The sequence below is a fragment of the Micromys minutus genome (genome assembly GCF_963924665.1).
Source record: "Micromys minutus genome assembly, chromosome: 1".
Lineage (NCBI taxonomy): Eukaryota > Metazoa > Chordata > Mammalia > Rodentia > Muridae > Micromys > Micromys minutus.
Genome location: NC_137969.1, coordinates 28,925,283 through 28,943,846, shown reverse-complemented (window position 1 = coordinate 28,943,846; position 18,564 = coordinate 28,925,283). Strand labels below are relative to the sequence as shown.

The 18,564-nt window shown below is 50.4% G+C and overlaps 1 protein-coding gene across 5 annotated transcripts; it reads right to left on the bottom strand.

The window, feature by feature from the left end:
- Positions 1-1,490: 1,490 nt before the first annotated feature.
- RNF215 (ring finger protein 215) lies at positions 1,491-7,821 on the bottom strand. Of its 5 annotated transcripts, none has more exons than XM_080932099.1 (9): positions 7,759-7,821; positions 7,245-7,543; positions 6,875-7,018; positions 6,198-6,269; positions 6,029-6,114; positions 5,490-5,646; positions 2,731-2,850; positions 2,511-2,654; positions 1,491-2,294 (listed from the first exon to the last, which is right to left on the bottom strand). In XM_080932099.1, exons 2-9 carry the CDS (start codon positions 7,533-7,535, stop codon positions 2,139-2,141), a joined length of 1,170 nt encoding a protein of 389 aa, XP_080788225.1. In that variant the 5' UTR covers positions 7,536-7,543; positions 7,759-7,821; the 3' UTR covers positions 1,491-2,138. The 5 variants fall into 5 exon arrangements, with proteins under 5 accessions (XP_080788225.1, XP_080788226.1, XP_080788224.1 ...); XM_080932100.1 differs by lacking the exon at positions 7,759-7,821 and having other exon boundaries at positions 1,491-2,115; positions 2,192-2,294; positions 7,245-7,582; XM_080932098.1 differs by lacking the exon at positions 7,759-7,821 and having other exon boundaries at positions 7,245-7,582.
- Positions 7,822-18,564: the final 10,743 nt, after the last annotated feature.

Below are 18,564 nucleotides of genomic sequence, written 5' to 3'. Positions count from 1 at the left end.
TGCTTCTTAACAGCCTGGGGGTTCTGGGGCAGACTGAATATTCCAAGCCTCTCTACCAGGGAGAGCTTTGGGCACAGCTCCCTGAGAGAGGCCTGTGACTGCTGAATATCCCAGGCCTCTGCTGACTCAACATCCAATTATTAGCTCTCTCTTGTGCCAGCCAGTAGGCCAGACCCTAGGGAGGCTGAAACAGGAGGATTGAGAGCTTGAGGCTAGCCTGTGCCATATAGCGAGGACCTAACTCAGACAACAGATGGGCAGGCATAGAACAACAGGAAACAATCAGAAAAAATCCAGAAGTCAAATCTATGTGACCAGCCCCTTGCTCAGACTGCTCAGAGGGGAAAAATAAGGTATCACCTTGGGATGTCTCCTTTAGATGGCTCTTGGCAAGAGTCCTTTTATGAGCTCCTGGCTGTACAGAGCTTGATGCTTAGGCTTAGGCTGTGGAGCTGAGGTCCCTACCCCTCGTTGCTCTTACCTGGCCCTTTGTACCACCCATCTTCAAGAAGACAGCAGAGCTGGGGTAGGCATGGTAACACACTGTTAATCCTAGCACTCAGGAGGCAGAGGCAGGAGTATCTCTTTGAGTTTGAAGCTAGCCTGGTCTACATAGCAAGCTCCAGAACAGCCAGGGCCACATACAGACCCCGTCTCAAAAAAAAAAAAAAGAGAAAAGAAAAGGGGGTGTGTGGCAGAGAATGTATGTCTCCAGCATGGAATCCCCTTCAGTCCCGACCACTTCGTGCTTCCCATGGGCTCATGAGTTGGCCGGACGCTTTTCTCATTTTTATTGATGTTGTTGAGTGTTGGGAGCTGAATTCAGGCCTTGTGCATTGTAGGCAAGTGCTCTACCAGTTCGCCACGCCCCAGCCCTTGCCTCTCACCTGAAGGTCACTTTACATAACCTACTCACAGGGGCTAAAACTTCTAGAGCCAGTACTTTAAAGATTATGCAAGGCACGCTCTTGCAGCCCAGGACTGCAAGGCCTTGAGGATTGTAAGAATTCTACCTGTTCCCAGCAAGAGAAACCAAGGTGATTGGTATTTTGTTTGTTTTTCTTTCTGAGAGAAGCCCAGGCTGACTTCAAACTCCAAGTATAATCAGGAGTTCCCTTCCCAGAGGCTACAGAACAAGAGGATTACAGGGGCTGCCCCCTAACCCAGTTTAGCCTTGAATTTGTTGTTATTTGAGACTGGTCTCTCTGTGTGGCCTGGCTGTCCTGGAACTCGATATGTAGACTAGGCTGGCCTTGAACTCTCAGAGGCCTGCCTCTGCTTCACCAGTGCTAGGACTTAAGGAATGCACTACTGTGCCCAGCTGGCCAGCATCCACCTCTTTATTGCCTGTCTCCACCTCCAGGTTTCTGGGATTACTGGCATATGCCACCACATACCCATCTTTTCCTTAACATCTTAAAACATCACACAGATTTATGTCTTATGTTAAAATATATTCCATGTTTATTTTACTATTAAAACTTCCCTATCCAAACATTTGTTTCTATGTTTTCACTTTTTTTTTCCTTTTAATGATGCCCTTGGCAGATGCACCACATATATTCTGTGGCCTCAAGTATCCTGGTCAGTAACAGGCCAACCAAGAAATACAGCATTAGATGGTTTCTAAGGCCTCTGATCCCAGCTAGACTGGAGGAATCCAGCTGGACAGGCAGCAGGGAGTGGAGCAGGGTCACTTTAATGTCATACCTTTGATTTGATCAGGCCATGGCCCGAAAGACAGGGTCATGCCAGTGGGTCCCATGGCCACACATCTTTCCCCTCAATATATCCCCCAATAAATAGCATAAAGTCCAACACTGAAGCTCCAGAGTGCTGCAGACAGGTGTAATGGCCGTATTTTGTTTCCCAGCGTTATGGGAGCTGCCTATGAGGACAGACACAAATACCCAGGTTTGCAGAGAAGGGCTCTAATGATTTCTCCTTGCCTGCTGGGTCCTGGCTCTGTCTTCAGCCTGGAGCTGTGGGACCTTCCCTTTGCCCACAGGGCTAGCTGGTCTGTCCATCCCATTCTCCTGTAGTGTAGGCTGGGAAGGGTCCATCCCGAAGTGCAGAACGGCCACTGGGGCAGTTAGTCATCTGAGTAGTGGTTCCCTGTAGGGAAAGGGGGAGAGGTATCAGGTGGGGCTTAGGGAGTTACCCAGGATCCCACCTGGCCTTGGGTGCTCACCCAGGACGTTGAACTTGCACAATGGGCAGGTCTGTTGTAGCATCAGCCAGGGATCCACGCAGTCTCGGTGGAACTCATGCTTACAGGGCAGTACCCGGAGCCACTACAGGGTGGGAGGAGGGACACAGGCTCTAGATGGGGGCTAGACCTGTGGCCTTCACCAGGACTGTGCAGAGTACTCCTAGGCCATCCCCAGCTGTGCTTTTGGCAGCCGTATAAGGACTAGAAGAAGGTCCTGGTTGGAGATTTGAGAGTCTCTTGGGAGCAGGACTGGGGACGCCACAGGTCAGCTTGTGGCCGACTGTGCCCAGGCACTAACCTGCTTGTTACAGAAGTAATCTAGACAAACAGCACAAGTCTCAGTGCCAGGCTCTGGAAGGCTGTGTGCTGCCCTGCTCAGCCGGCAGCGCCGGGTCTTGAGGGACGCTAGTCTTCGAACCACACGACGTTTGAACAAATCCTCCTGTAGGAAGAGGATGGCCACAGTCTTGCAGGCCCAAGGGCTATGGGCATGAGGGCTTCCACAGTCTGGCGCCCACCTGGCCTCCAGGCTCCTGCTGGTTCTGTCTTGACGCCTGCCGTTGGGCCTGAACCATAAGGCCTGTACACAAGAGCATGGCCACAAGCAAGATGGCGTTCCATAGCTGCTGCAGGGGCTTCTGGGGAGGGAGGCAGATGTCAGGGGCGCTGAGGCTGCTCCATATGCTTCCTCCCAGGAATATCTACCTCCCAGAAACTCTGAGGGCCTCTGTCTGTGGAGGCTCCAATGGCCTATGTGCTCCTCCGGGTCTGCCCCAGCGCCATAGAGAATCATGTCTCCCTGTTACCCTGCTACTCTGTCCCCAGCATAGATTTCCTCCTTGTCTGTTCTCAGTCCTATATCCTCCACTCACCTTCACCTCAGCTGATGTTCACACCCAGAGCCTCAGAAAAAGCTGGTGAAAATGCTCCTGTGCTACGACCATTTCTCTCTTGAACCGGCAGCAACGCAGCACCCCCCACCCCTATGTCCCGGACTTCACCAGCAATCTGACAGCCATGCCCCGACTCCCTTGTCCCTTGCCTTGCCACATTTCCCTATCTTAAAAATTGATTTTTTCCCCCTTGTCCCTTTACACCTTTGGCCTACTGCTCCAGGAGCATCCCCTGGTGCTCAGGGTGAGTGCTCCCCCTGCCCAGCCATCCTAATACCCATAAGCCATGGGCTCCTTTGCTGCTGCCATAGGTAGTCCTCAAGGCCCATTAGTATGACATAGGCATATTATAGACACGGTCTTTGTGGAATGAAGCTGAAGTGACAGAAGAAGCAAGCCACAGGGGCGTTCCCACATAGGTCCGCCACTTCACACAGAGTGCGGATGTGCTGTGACTAACAAGTCACTTCAAAGCTCTCAGCTTTTTTGGTAGTTCTTTGCCACAGTACACAGGGTAGGATGTCTGAATGGTCCTATAAATCCTGAGAGCGTTCTTCCTAACAGTGGTTCGACTCCCATCCCAGCAGGGGAGAGGGGCCGAAATGACTGGACAAAAGAGCCACCATCCTAGAAGAGGCCAAGACCTGTGGATGCAGAAAAACTAGCCCTTGCTTGGAGTGAAAGCACTGGGGGGTCATTAGATGTGTCTGTAACCCAGCCTCTTTCCCCTCTAATCACAGTGGGGTGGTCGTACCTATTCCAGGAAACTCTCTGAGCCCAAGGTTGGGCTCAGGTATTTTTGGCTGTGACCTGGAAGAGTCTGTGCCTGCCAGCTTGTGGTTCAGCCCTACAGAATGACCGTGTGTACCTGCTCCTGGCCAGAGTGCAGGCTGGAGGCTGGAACCACCCTGCAGTGTCCTGTGCTACAGTGTGGCAAGCCAGTCAGGAGACATGCTGGGCAGCCATCAAGGCTAAGCCGTTCTGAAGCCTGTGGTCTGGAGCAGCCAGGACGGAAGCCCAGGATAAGGAGAAGACAGGCAGGGCCCCTCTATTAGGGCAGCCAGGATGTTGTACCGCCTCAGGTGGTCACTGGGCCTGGAGTCCGTTATTCATCAGGGCAGTTACTAGAGATGCCTGGCCAGCTATCATTAGGACATGTCACCTGCCATGGCCATATGGCATTACATGGGCCACCCCCATCTTGCCCGGCAGTTATCTTCACATATGCTCAGCCTTGTCCTCTGTCCCTGCCAGCCTGGATTAAACTATACATTCTCACCACAGGCCACGGAGACCCTTTCCCAGCCTGTAACCTCTCCCGCTGCCCTTCACCATATGCTTCCCTTGCCCACAGGTCTGAGTAGCCCACCCCAGTGAGAGATGAGTGTATGTGAGGAACATGAAAGCATTTGGCCTCTGGTGGTTCACCTAAAGTTTAGGAGCTGGGGTTTTAGCCTGTCTGACTTGAAACTGGCCCACATCACAAACTATTGGAATCTGTGCACTAGGAGGCGAGAGTATGTCTGCTTCCCTTCAACCTACACAGATTGGGGTTCAAGAAATGCTATGGAGGCTGGAGAGATGGCTCAGTGCTTAAGAGCACTGACTGCAGAGGTCCTGAGTTCAAATCCCATCAACCACATGGTGGCTCACAACCATCTGTAATGGGATCTGATGCCCTCTTCTGGTGTGTCTGAAGACAGCTGCAATGTACTTATATATAATAAATAAATAAACCTTAAAAAAATGCTATGGACTGAACACCTTGAACACCTGGAAGCCAAGCACTGGAAGATGTGGACACAAAACACAGCCACAGCCACGAGAACACAGTCTCTCCCCAGCATACAGGCTTGGATCTCCCACAGCAGTGTGAAAGCCTGGCAAAGCCCAGCCATGCCCAGCAGAGAGTGGGGCTATGAGCAGAGGAGCAAGAGAAACATCCAAAGCAGAAAGGCAGGATGAGCGGCGAAAGATCCACTAGCCAGCCGAGGACTCATGCGGACAGAGGAAAGGAAGAAATACCAATCACTGGCCCAGCCCAGAGGCAGGATATCTGAGGGAGTATGGGAGCTGGGAAGCAATTCATACAGGTATCGAGACAGGACTAGAAATACAGTATCAGTGGGGGCGACACTGTCTGCCAGAACACTTGCTTAGCCTAAACATGGCCCTGGGTTCTGTCCCCAGTGGGAAAAACGTGGGACAAGTGAAGAGAGCTGTGGAGGCCACTGAGCAGAGAACATGAAGACATCGGTTGCTACCGCTGCCCACCACCCCAGGCCAAGTGTCATGGTACTGCTAATAACCTACTATTCCATGATCTAGCTACTAAATGATTAACTGAGGTATGCAAGCCTGTCCTAGGATCCATTGGCACCCACCTGCTCCTGGGCCTGAGCACCTCCCAGGCACACCAAGTCCTGCCAGCCTCCGTAGCCATCCTTGGAGAGACCACAGGTGGTCCACAATGTCAGCTTCCACTCGATGTTGGCTGAGAGGGACTCTCCGCTGCTGATCTCAGCAGTAGCCTGGGTCTTCCTGGGAGGAGATTCATGGGTGGGGAGCAGACAGAAGGCCTTTGGAAAGGGCGGCCTATATTCCTCTACCTGGCTTTGCAGTGGATACCCAAGGATAGTGTTGCCGTAGGCCTCTTGATTTGGCTCCCAGACTTTTCCTAGCTGTTCTTTACCCAGCCAGGCAAAGGAATAGCCTGTCAAACAGACATCCAGCTTCCTCATGCTGGGCTGGTCCCCTCTGCCCATAGAGTAGTTCCTTTTCCAGATCCTGCCTCTCCTCCCCTCCCCTCCACCAGTTTCAACCTTAGACAATAGCTTTTAGGGCCTTCTGCAGAGACACCCTCCCCCCAACATGAGACCCACAGCACTCAGGCATCGGACCACCCAGAACTAACGGAACTCACTGCAGAAGTGCCTCCAACAGCTTGGTGACATTGGATGAGTAATGGAGAACTATCACTGGCCTCAGCAGAAGCTGGGATATGTCCAACTGCAGGAGACAGGCAGGGTCAGCAGGCTTCAGTCCCCTGTCCCTCACCTGCTCACCCTCACAGTGCAAGCAAGCCAGTTTACCTCTCGAACCACACTGTGGTTTAGGATGAGGAGAAGCAGGGCAGAGGCTCCCAGGAAAAGGGCTCGGCGCATCTGCAAGGGAAGATAGAACGTGAGAAGCTGCCACACGTCTGCCTTACCTGTGACCCTAGCTCTCAGGAGCCTGACCTCTGGATAGACTAACTATAAGCTCCCTGAAGCCAAGCCAAAGCTAAGGGACGGTTTTAGAGGCCAAAGAGATAATGACAGTCAAAGGCAACACACAGTGATTGTGGACTAAGGTAATATTTAATTATGAAACAGATTACGACATTTTATAGATGTTAACTTTTCTACTTTCCTATACCATAGTTACATAAGGAATATTCTTGATTTCAAGAAATTTGCCCATTATCTTGTGTGTGAGAAACTTAGACTCCTTTCGTTCTGTAAGATCCAAAATCCTTGCCATTTGCCCTAGTTCTGGCAAAGCAGTTCTCCACCCTTGCTGACTCCTATCACCAGAACAGTCCACTTTCCCCTGCAAATCTCTCCACCTCCCCATTACACTGTTTAGATGCTCTATTTTGGTGTCTGAGGACCCACTCGGGCCCAGGGCTTCTCCAGAAGGCTCCTCATAGGCCACTTGTTAGCCTGGCTCTAACAGATGTTCTGGAAAGCATTTTCTTTCTCCCCTTCCCTCAAACAACCCTTTGCACCTGCTGGACCAGGGCCTTGGGATATGCCTTCTGGCTACTGCCTTGGTTCTCCTGGTGGAACTGGGCGACCTGCTCTTTGCCCACATATGCCACTGCAATCCAGCCATCTACGGGTATCTCTTGTTCAGCATCCACAACATCCATCTGTGTTAACGAGGAACCATAAAAAGAGAGGCAAAGCAACGGCAATGGCAGCCAGGGTCTGCCACAAAGCACGAAAGGTCAGGGTGTGGGAATGAGTGTGGAAGGGGCATGTGGATCTCAGGTTTGCGAACCCCTGAATGCTGGGGAGCAACATTCTGGACTGTCAAGGACTAGCTTCGGGATGAAGACAGCGGGTCGTGGCAAGTTTAGGCAGGGTTGAGCTCACCAGCAGCAGGCGGCCGCCCAGCAGAGGTTCCGGACCCGCTTCGGGACCGATCCTGACACCCTCCAAAACCAGGGAGTCCTGCCTGGGCAGCTTCACATCCACCCGCACTGCGCGGGCTCCGCCCCGCCCAGCCCGGGCAGCCGTCTCGCTGCCGTCCGCCGCGGCTCCGGGCCCCATCAGGCCCAGCCACAGAGGCAGTAGGGGCATCAGCAGCAGCAGTGGCGACGGCGGCGATGGAGGAGGGGGCGGCGACGATGGCGACCTCAGCGCGGCACGATCGGCAGGGCCCATGATCAGACCTGAGAGGTGGCGAGGCCGTAGTCTAAGATCCAGGGGGGCACCAGGAGAACAGTGAGCCAGGCCGCGCCGGACAGGGCGGGGCGCGGCACCGGGAGGGGCGGGGCCGCAGCCGGAGGGGGCGGGGCGCTGGGAGGGTGAGTTGGGTGTTTGACAGCGAGAGCGCCTCCTGGAGGCTCCGGAGAAACCTAATGTAGGAGGCTTGGGGAGATGATACCTTAGAGCCACAGGCCTTGGAGAGTTCACCAGATTGTCAGTGGAAACCGGTGCGGGTTGTCTCAGGATCGGAGAAATGTAGGGACGAGGGAGGCGTAGGGGTCTAGGCTGATTGACCTACGGTGTGGCCAAGTCTATGTCCCATCCTCCTTCGAGTCAGCGTTTCTTCATGGGCATGGGATCAAAGAGCAGGCAGAAGAGGGAGATGAAAAGCAGATGGGAAGATTGAGGCCATGGTTTTAAAGGAGCAGGGGGAAGGGCTGGACACATGAGGCTGGGCAAAACACGCAGAGCCATAGCGGGACGGAGAGCTGGACTGTCCTCGTCTGTAAAATGGGCTTGATCTATAAACCTGCGCTATCTCACTTCTAACATGATCTCCACTGCTTACTGGATCGTGAAGGTTCACTTTTGTCCTAAAATTTGGCCTTCAACCCTGCGGGTTGTGGCTGCTGGGAGCTGGCTCAGTATGAAACCTGAGCCTTTTACAAACTGTGCCCTGATAAAAGGGCAAAGGGCAGATGAGCTGCAACAGCCCCCCCTTCTAATAAAATATTAAAATCTACAGAAAATAGAAACCTGCTTAGCCACCAGTATGCAATGACCAGAATACTTCTAAAGAAGACAGAGTTGTAGAGAAGAAACTGCAAACAAGGGGTTGATATAAAGGCAGTCAGTGCTTATAAAAACTTGGTCAGAGGAGGTACCACCCGGAAAAGAAGTAAAATTGCACCCCTGCTGCACTGTGCATAGAGAAAACCAGTCCATTTGAATTAAAGACCCAAACAAGAGAAGTGTAATTTTAACATTTTAATAAAGAATCAGAATATTTGGGTGATTTCAAGTGCATGAGAGTTTGGTTTTTGTTTGTTTTTAATAATGAAATAACTACATTATGAGGGGCGTGCCTATAATCCCAGCACTTGGGAGGGCGAGGCAGGAAGATCATGAGCTTGAGGCCAGCCTAGGCTACGCAGTGAGACCCTATTTTTAAAACATGTTAAATGATGGGTGTTAGGAAAAAGATGAAGAGAGTGGGGGGAGGGGATATGCTCCGTGGAGGTGGGGAGTGCCTCTGGGGGACCCATGTTGACAATCCCTTTCCCCTGAGGAACCAGCCACACAACAGTATAGTTCTGAATAGAGTTTATTCAGGGCATGGGGAGGGGAGTTAAGAGGATAGTAGAGGCAGAGAGAGAGGGAAGACAGAAGAGGAGAAGCAGAGGCAGGCCATGAGCACGTGGAAGGGGGAGGGGAGGGAATAGGAGAGAAGGGGCAAGGGAGGGAAAGCAAGAGAGTAGTAAGAGACCAAGGGAGAGAGGAGGGGGACAAGTAGCCCCTTTTATAGTGTCAGGTAATTGGGGCAGAGCTTACCTGGGATGGGGTGGGGTTTACAGAATCCCAACAATGGGGGTAGCAACTGGAGGGATTGCTAAGTGATTAGGCTGCTTTCTCAGAAGATCGGGGTTTAGTTCCCAGCACCCACATGGACTGCTAGTTCAAAACTGCCTGTGACTCCAGTCCCAGGGGATCTGTCGCCCTCTTCTGGCCTTAATAGGACACTGCATGCATATGGTACATGGTATGCCTGTGGGTTGTAGGCCAACACTCATAAAAGAAAAAAGAAAAAAGCTCTTACTATAAAATCGACCTGGTAGGATGTCTCAGTGGGTAAAGCCTCATGACCTGAGAGCCTGTATTTTATCCCTGGGACTCATGTGATAGAAGAGAGCAGTGAACTCCTGCAGTGTCCCTTGGCCTCCACCCATGTCTTGGCACTCTCCCACTTACACCCACATTTTGACACACATTTCCACACAAGTGTCATGATACACATGGTCTCCCTGCTTGCAGAACTAGATGTGAAAATGTGCTGGATGCTTCTATATCAACTTGACACAAGCTAGAGTCACCTGAGAGAAGAGAGCCTCAGTTAAGGAATGCCTCTAAGCCAGGCAGTGGTAGCACATGCCCTTAATCAGGCAGATCTCTGAGTTCAAGGCCAGCCTGGTTTACAGAGTAAGTTCCAGGGCATCCAGGACTATGGAGAGAAACCCCATCCTAACCTCCTGAATGCCTCCATAAGACCAGGCTGTAGGCAGGCCGGTGGGGCATTTTCTTAATTAGTGATTGACAGGTGAGAACTCAATCCATTGTGGGTGGTGCTAACCCAGGTTACACACTCCGGGATCTATAGACAGCAGGCTGTGCAGGCCGTGGGAAGCCAGGAAGCTGCACCCCTCCACACCTCCTCATCAGCTCTCCAGGTTCCTGCCCTGCCTTCCTTTAGTGAGACATTAGAAGCCAAATAAACCCTTTCCTCTCCAGTTTCTTTTGGTCATGGTGTTTATCCACAGCAACAGGAACCCTACTTACAACAAAATACTAACAAATAATAATATTTAAAAATAATGTGTCCATGATAAAGTGAAAAATAGCACACTCAGGCAAAAGAAAGGCTGGGGAGACTGTCGGCAGGTGAGTCTGCATGTAGTGCAGGCCTGGGAACCAGCATCTACCTCTAAACACTGGTGTAAATATTAGGTGACCGCTGGGCTACATTCTCAGCCCCTGGAGCCTGAGACAGAGAACGCCTTAAGCTAGCCAGCTCGGGTCCAAGTGAAAGAGCTGCCTGTGTATGTGAGTGGAGATCTAGCTAGACGTGTAGATGTCTTCCTATGGCCTCTACACATATACATGCACATATGTGTTCCCCAACATTCCCATGTACGGACATACATGAACAAAAACCCTCTACGAATGCGTATGTTATGTTAATAAGTAAAGTAATAGAAGCCTCAACCCCAAACTGGAAGAAACTGTTTATAACCAAATGACTCATTCCCAGAATATATAATGCACAGATAAGAGGGCATGACATCACCGACAGGGATTGGATGGATAAGGGAACAAGAATGGTCTATAAATATGTCTGCTGAAGATATATCTCACAGATGGAGCATGTGCTGAGCATCCATGAGTCCCTGGATTCAGTCCTCAGTGGTGTGGGAGTTTTCGAATAACTAAAAGTAATTATTTATTTTGGGAGTAGCATTCGAGACAGGGTTTCTGTGTGTAGTCCTGACTGTGCTGGAACTCACTAAGTAGACCAGGTCAGCCTTGAACTCAGAGATTCACCAACTTCTACCTTCTGAGTGCTGGAATTAAAGGCGTGCACCACCACAACCTGGCAAAATTCATTTTTGGGAAAAACACTAAGGATTTTAGGTCCTGTGAGAGGGTAACTGGAGTCTGACAATGCAAGAAGCTGTCAGGGAAGTGCATTTCCACCCAGCTGAGGGGTTAGGATTTAACCACTTTGCTGTGCTAGCCAGCAAGGTACAGCCATACTAGAAAACTATTTTCATCAAAGGAAACCAGATACATACATTATGTAGGTATTCTAGTTCTAAGGATCTAGCTTAGAATAAGGATTGTTCACACAGACAATGCTATTCTTTTAAAAAATCTTAAAAGATAAGCCTAACAAATCCTAAGATGCTGGCATATGCCTGTACACTCAGCATTTTGGAGGTGGAATCAAGCAGATTACAGGTACAAGGCCAGCTTGAGCTACAAAGTGAGACCCCATATGCAAACAAATGAAGCTGAATGCTGTGGCAGCCACCTGTAATCCCAGATCCTGAGGAGGCTGAGGCAGAGGGACTGTTTGGGTCCAGGAATCTAAGCCAGCTTTGACAACACAGCAAGACCAGTCTCAAATAAATCCAACCCCCAAACCCCTGGCTCCTAAACCATACTTCAAGTCAGTGCCAGTATTACTGGAGGTAGGTTTGTTTCTGTTAGGTGTAAAAAGTTTCCAGCGAGGAAATGCTCATGTACGGTCTTGGCTGAGAACCACCCCACTGTGATGTACAAAATGAGGTTGCACTGTAGAAGACTGGACATAGCCCAACTCTCTATGACCAGGAGAAGAGATAAATGGTATCTGTAGACTATCATACACCAGACATGAATGCTTTGTGGCACAAATGATTCTTACAGGATGCTGAGTACAAAAGGCGCCTCTTTTGTTTTGTTTTGTTGAGACAGGGTTTCTCTGTGTAGCACTGGATATCCTGGTACTAGCTTTGTAGACCAGGCTGGCTAAAACCTTACAGAGAGCCACCTTAGAAGGCAACTTTCTTAATAAGAAGCCTAACAAATTCATTGAGACATCTAAGATCAATATACAGAACTCATCCTGCCTTTATATGCCAGCAAGAGACCATTTTAAAAAGAAATTAAAGCAGTAACCTAACTCATAATAATATCATACAAACTAATGAAATATCTTTGGATAATAATACAAACAAGGAGGTAAAAGGACATGTGTGCTGAAAACTACAAAATGTTACTGAAGAAGGACAGACAGACAGACCCACAAAGGGATCTGCACTGATGGATTAGCAGGATTTATATTGCTGAAGCACTCCTGCTGCCCAAATCAACAGAAAAATTCTGTGCAATCCCTGTCACAGCTGTCATGACCTTCAGTGAAGAAAAGAGCCCAGCCCTAGTTCTTGTGGAATCACAAGGCCCCGGATATCCAGAGCATATGAAACATGGGAATCAAGAACAGGAGTCACAGGAGTCATACTAAAAACCGCAGTGATCAAGTGGTGTGGCACTCACACCATGACAGAGGGTGGGAAGATGGCTCAGTGCTCAAGAGCGGGTACTGATCGAGCACAGGACTTGAACTCTCAACATGCTCATCAGACAGCTCACACTCACACGACTCCAGCTCCAGGGGATCCAATGACCTCTCTGACCTTCTAATGTGCTGACACTCAGGTACGAACCCAAACCCACCCCAACATAAATACACAGAATTAGGAATCTAAAAAAAAATCTTAAAGATGCATAAAGAGAACCGGTGAGCAATGGAAGAAAACTGTAGAATTGAGAGTCTAGAGATAAGTCATCCATACATGATTGCGTGGAGTTGATTTTCTGTTCTATGTTTTAGGGTTTAGTTTTATTTTATGTATGTCTGTGTACTATGTACATGCAGTACCAATAGAGGCCAGAAGAAGGCAATAGATCACTGGAACTGGAGTTACAGACATAATTGGTCAAGGACATGCCGGGAACTGAACCTAGGTCCTTTGGAAGAGCATCCAGCACTCTTATCCTCTGAGCCATCTCTCCAGGTTTCACAGAACTGATTTTGAACAAGTCAAGATGACAAGATCATTCAATGGAAAATTTTGTCAGCAACCCACAGAATAATAAAGTTAAAGCCCTTACCTAATGTCACAGGCAAAATGAACTCAAAATGGTTTCTCGGTAGAAACGTACAACAGTGCAGTCACTCTGAAGACAGTTACTCAAACACTCTTGAGACAGTTCCTCAAAAGCTAGAAAAAGGTATGTGTTAGTGAAGGCGTGGAGAAACTTGAAATTTTTGTTTGTTGCTGTTAAACACAGGCTGGGGGTGGGGGACGACTTTGTGGGTAATGCAGATGCTGCGTCAGTGTAAGGACCCAAGTTCAGGCCCTAGCACTCACATAAAAGCTGGTGACAGATGGGTGTCTGTAACCCTAGTATTAGTGGGTGAGAGCAGGTGGATCTAGCCAGTCTAGCAAAAACACTGAGTTCATAGTTCAATGAGAGACCTTGCCTCAAGAACTAAGGTGAAGAAGCAAGTGAGCCATCCGGGGGGGCTGGAATGGTGCCCAGAGGCTTACCTGTCTGAGCACTTGGTTCCCACTTGCTGGAGCTGTCAGAGGAGAAGTATTAGAAGGTGGAGGACGTGTGGCACCCCAAAACTCACTTCTGATCACTCACTTAACTGTGAAACGAGTTCTTCCACCAGGTCACAGGCTGTGAAAATGCCACTGAGGTAGGTGAGGCATGCCATGGACTGTGGTATGAAGGGCAGGAAGAGCAAATTACATACATGCAAGTTATATGCTCTTATAACCAGGAAGAGCTGTGAAGTACACTGCCACCAGGTGGCGTCCTAGGCCCAGGAGAAAGGTTGCCATCTTGGAACTCCCGGTTTGATGTGTTGTTTTTGTTTTGTTTTAAAGATTGATTTATTTTATGTGAGTACACTGTCACCTTCAGACACACCAGAAGAGGGCATCAGATCCCATTACAGATGGTTGTGAGCCACCATATGGTTGCTGGGATTTGAACTCAGGACCTCTGGGAGAGCAGTCCGTGCTCTTAACCACTGAGCCATCCCTCCAGCCCTGATGTGTTGTTTTATACAGAAAGAGCCTCAAGGGAAAAAATGCCCAGCTCACCAGATCAAATCCAAGGCCTAGGGGCCTGAGATCCTGTACAATAACAAGAGACATTCTGGTTCCAGCGTTGGCGGTGATTTTAGACGTGAGGGGTGATACTTACAGAATTCAGAAGCCTCTTCACTTTGCAGACATGAGACCCCAACCAACACAGGAGAATCGTTTGATGGCCCCTTGGGTACCATCATAGCTCCCTCTACCCACCTGGATGCCCAGAAAGGGTTACTGAGACAGTCACCCAGGCTCACGCAGGCCAGGTGGAGAGCACCAGCAGGCAACTGTCGTAAGGCATGAGAAGGAAGGGACAGACCTGCTCCTTCCTTTTGTCCATCCACAGTCCAGGCACTGTACCTCCAGCCGTGGCCCTAGCCTACAGTGGCTCCTGCCCTTGAGAACAGAGTAAACCTAACCACAAACACTGCCACACCATTCCAGATGGCAGTTGAGTGCCACACTGAGAACAAAACAGAATGAGACAGGCATGGGGGTCAGGGGCAACTTCAGTCTGGAGATGGGCACAGAAAAGCCACTCCCAGATGGCGTGTGGGTAGCCGCCTCCGGAGAGTCTGGGGCAGAAAACAGGAAGTACGAGCAGACAAAAGCTGCTGCTTTCGCTAGGTTCTAGGTATTTTTTTCATAAACTAGTTTACTTAACCCCAGTGGTGAGGTAGTGAGATTTTTCACAGCCATTTCTCAATAGGAGCCCGAGGACAGTGCCAGCTAATTTTGTTAGGTAACAGAACCAGGTGGTCTGGTTCCAGAGTTTGTGGGCCACCATTCTGTCTCCCAAGTCCCTGGTGTGGAGTGAACAGACCTGGTGCTGAGAGCTAGCCTCCATCTTGGATGCAGGGTAGGGCACAAATGTACTGGGAAGTCCTCAGCCTCTTGCTAACTAGTGCCAGATTGAAGTAAGGCCTTCAGAGACCCTTCTGGTCTTCTAGTCTCCTCTGAGGCAGTCCAGAGGCCCCAGAACCCTGCCCCCAGCCTCCTCCTTGGCAGCTAACTGGGCCACCTCATTCTAAAGGGATTTGATTCTCTGAGACAACCAGAGACTGGTGAGAAAGGACTTAGGGATTAGACAGTGATACCCGGGAAGGGACTTAATCAGAGGGGTTCAGGTGTGGGAAGTGGGGCTGGGAGAGGATTTGTATCTCTTGACAAAGCCAGGGTGGGCTGAGAAACTGAGGAGGAAGTGGGGACTCAGGGGAGGAGAGGGGGGTGGACTTAGGTTCTCGTTTTTTCTTTGTCTTCAAATAACCCATGATAACAACAACAACAATAATAGTAACAATGCCTTACCCTGGATATTCATCGCTTTCTCAACATGTCACTTGGAATTATCACAGTGGCCCCAGGGGGGAAGGCGAGGATTATTTTTCACTCTAGGCCACTGGTACACGGAGAAGAGAGAGAGACGATGTGAGGCAGCTGCAACCCCACAAGGCAGTGTTAAGAGGAGGGGACCTTCCTCTGGGACTATGAGTTCGAGGGCTTTCCAGAAAGTTCCTATGGCCCTGGCACTGGGGAAGTAGAGTGCTCCACAAATATTTGTTGAAGGATTTAAAAAGACTGGGCTGTGCTTCTGTCTAACATCCCCGTGCCAGTCTTTTTGCCACTTTGCCTGCCACGGGCATCAGGAGATCTGAGGTCAGGGCACTAGAGGAGGGACTTTGATTCTGAGGCCAAGGTTCTCCATTGGATGAGGAGGCCCCGGAGACACAAGCAAGTGGCCATGAGGGGAACACGGCGCCCCCATCTTACTCTCACACTCATGCATGCTGGTGCTGAATAGCCCCTATAACACACTAGTTCTAGGACACAGAAAAAGGCTGACACTTCCAGTCCAGAGCCCTTCCTGTGCCCAGAGCTGTTCCCTAGAAGAATTTAAATCCTGGTGCCCTAATTCCTAAAATTAAAGCTCCCAAGCACTTCTTTCAGTTGTCTGTACTTCCTTGGCCTCAGTTCCCTGCAAGGCACACTCAGAACCACACACGCTTGTGCTACCAAAGCTTATGTCCAGGCTGCCTTACCCTGGAGGTCAGGTCCTTCCTGGCAGTCTAGGTGACAGTCACAACAGAGAAGAGTCCTGGTGAAGGTCAGGAAAGGGCTTCTGGCTGGCAAAGGTGATATTTCAATGGGTCAATAGGGGAGCCGTTTCTGGAAACAGCTTTGGGTCAAAGCTTTGAGGGCCAAGGAAGAGCTGGCTGAAAGAACTAAGAATTCAGGGACAGAGGGGAGCAGTGTGTTTTGGGGAATGGCAGGTAACATCTCTGACTGATAAGAAAGTGTATAGCAAGAGGGAGTTTGACAGTTCAGGCCAGAAGAGATGCTGGGAAGAGATGGAGTAGGCCTTGAAGCAAGACAATGAGAGTGGGGTGGTTTCTGAGGGATCAGCAAGTGCTGGCACTTGGGCAGAGGGAAGCAATATACCTCGCAGGAAGGGAGAATTGTAGGGGAGGGGGAGGGGAATGGAGGAAAGGTAAGGTAGGAAGGAGAGAGCCTCAGCAGCCAGCTCAGAATAGTTTACCAGGCTGTTCGTCTAGGATTTATATTATCAGATTAACCGTTGGCTTCCCAGTGGGCTGGACATGGCAAATCTCAGTAGAAGCAGTGGGCAGCTGGAAAACTGGAAAGGGGCGGACAAGAGGGAGAGTTCTTTGCTCAGTCTTTTTCTTGGGTATACACAGCTTTTGGGCTGGGGGAGAGGCTTCAGGGACTAAGTTCCCTGGAATTAAATAAACATGCCCCTTGTAGCTTTTCGAGTGGCCCCTGCAGCCAGGTTTGTCTTGACTGCAGGTGCTCCTCCGTAACCACCCCTCACCTCGGCTTCCTCCACACATCATGTGACTTGTCACCCTAGAGGACTGGCCAGCCCTTCTAAGAGAAGCCATCTGATGGGTGTTTAAATTGTCCAGGGCTGTACCACCAGAAGGGGTACAGTGAAGAGCACACTGCTCCTGGGGGCCTCGTAAAGCTCTTGAAGGCCTCACATCCAGTGAAGAAGGCAGCTCTGTCCTGTGCTAAGCCTGAAGCCAAGAAGCCGTAACTAGGAGAGAGACACCTGCATTGCATGAAAACTCTGCTGAGGTCAGGCTAGGGGCCTGCCAGCCACATGCTGTCCCTCAGCCCACCCTTCATCAGATTTCTTAGGAGGAGGCCACACCAGGGGCACAACTGGATTCTTTCCTATGCCAACCAAGAATAGGCCTGTTGCCACCTGCCTTGACGCTGGGTGAGGAGAGACAGGTGGGACATTCTGCTTCCTATAGTCCTAAGACCTGGATTTGAGGCAGCTGAGGGGTTACCTCTGCACTAATGCCAGGCAGGAAGGAGTGGGTCCAACTGGAAGCTTCCCTTTTTCCAACTGCTGGGTACCCTATATCTGTCATGCTATTCGTGACTTTGGACAAGCCATGGCCTCCTGAGCCTGTCCCTCGCCCTCCCCCCACCCTCACTGCTGTTGCTGTTAGGTAAGGCCACAATGAACTCCATGAGATGGAGCTTACTTCACTGTCCTTCACTTTAAAGCCCCTCCCCCATCCTCTCCTTCCTCTCTGCTTTCCTCCAATACTTGTCATTCTTTGAGCCCAGGCTAGCCTGGGCTAGCCCAGGCTAGCCCAGGCTGGTCTTCCTGCATTGGTCCTGAGTGCTGTAGTGCCACCATGTTTCATCCTTGTTTACGGGAGTCTATACTGGGGGGGGATGCAGGGTTTGTGGGGATTCTGGTAATTGAAGCAAGACAGTGTGTCCTGTGGGCCTCATGGCCTAGAAGGTCGACGTTACTAAGGAAGGTCACACCAAGGCTTTAAGCACCACCCGCTTCCCATCCCGGCCAATCTGCTGCCTCCACATCTCTGACTGGAGCTACACTTTGCACCTACCACCAGAACTTGGCTCAGGCTACTGTGCTGATAGAAGTTGAGGAGTCTCTTCCGTTTCTCCCACATCTTAAGGTCTAGTCCTAATTCTGCTCTCTCCATGGAGCCTTCTAGGATCTCGTCATCCAAGGAAAACATCAACCTTTTGAAGGCCCGCTGTTTGATTCCTCTTCTTGGCCATTTGCCTTGCTCTTGTGTTCTCTTTAGTATGTTTGGGACCAAAAGGTGGTGTCTGAATATTTATTTCTAGGTTCCAGAACAATGCTACCCGCTTGGCACACAGTAGGAATTAAAAGTGGCCCTGGCCCTGTGACCAGGTATTACTGCGGGATCAAAGTGGCAGGGGACTGTAGCATTGAACTCCATTGTGTGAGTCAGAAGCAGTAACTGGGGGGTGGGGAGGCAGTCTGATGGCATAGGCTGGACAAGAAGCTGATAGAGTCTACCCACTAGTCAAACTCGTCACTAATGGGGGAGTCCACAGGCCCTTGGCCAGAGGTGGGAAGCAGATAAGCCACAGCAGGACTGCCGTGGGTCTGGCTTCCACTGTGGTTTCCTCTCTGTCTAGCCTACGCCTAAGATCTGGCTAGGCAGGCGGCAGTGGACAGCTGCATGGCCAGCGAGTGGGTGTCCACAAGATGCTGAGCCTGAGAACTGTGTACACTAACTGCT

Excerpts from the sequence above, each read along its gene's own strand:
- RNF215 (XM_080932099.1), bottom strand. The coding sequence starts at position 7,535 with ATGGGCCCTGCCGATCGTGCCGCGCTGAGGTCGCCATCGTCGCCGCCC. Across the intron at positions 2,851-5,489 it reads GTGCTCAGGCCCAGGAGCAG|AAGCCCCTGCAGCAGCTATG; the intron begins GTGGGTGCCAAT and ends CTCCCTCCCCAG. Across the intron at positions 2,655-2,730 it reads AGCAGGAGCCTGGAGGCCAG|GAGGATTTGTTCAAACGTCG; the intron begins GTGGGCGCCAGA and ends CTCTTCCTACAG.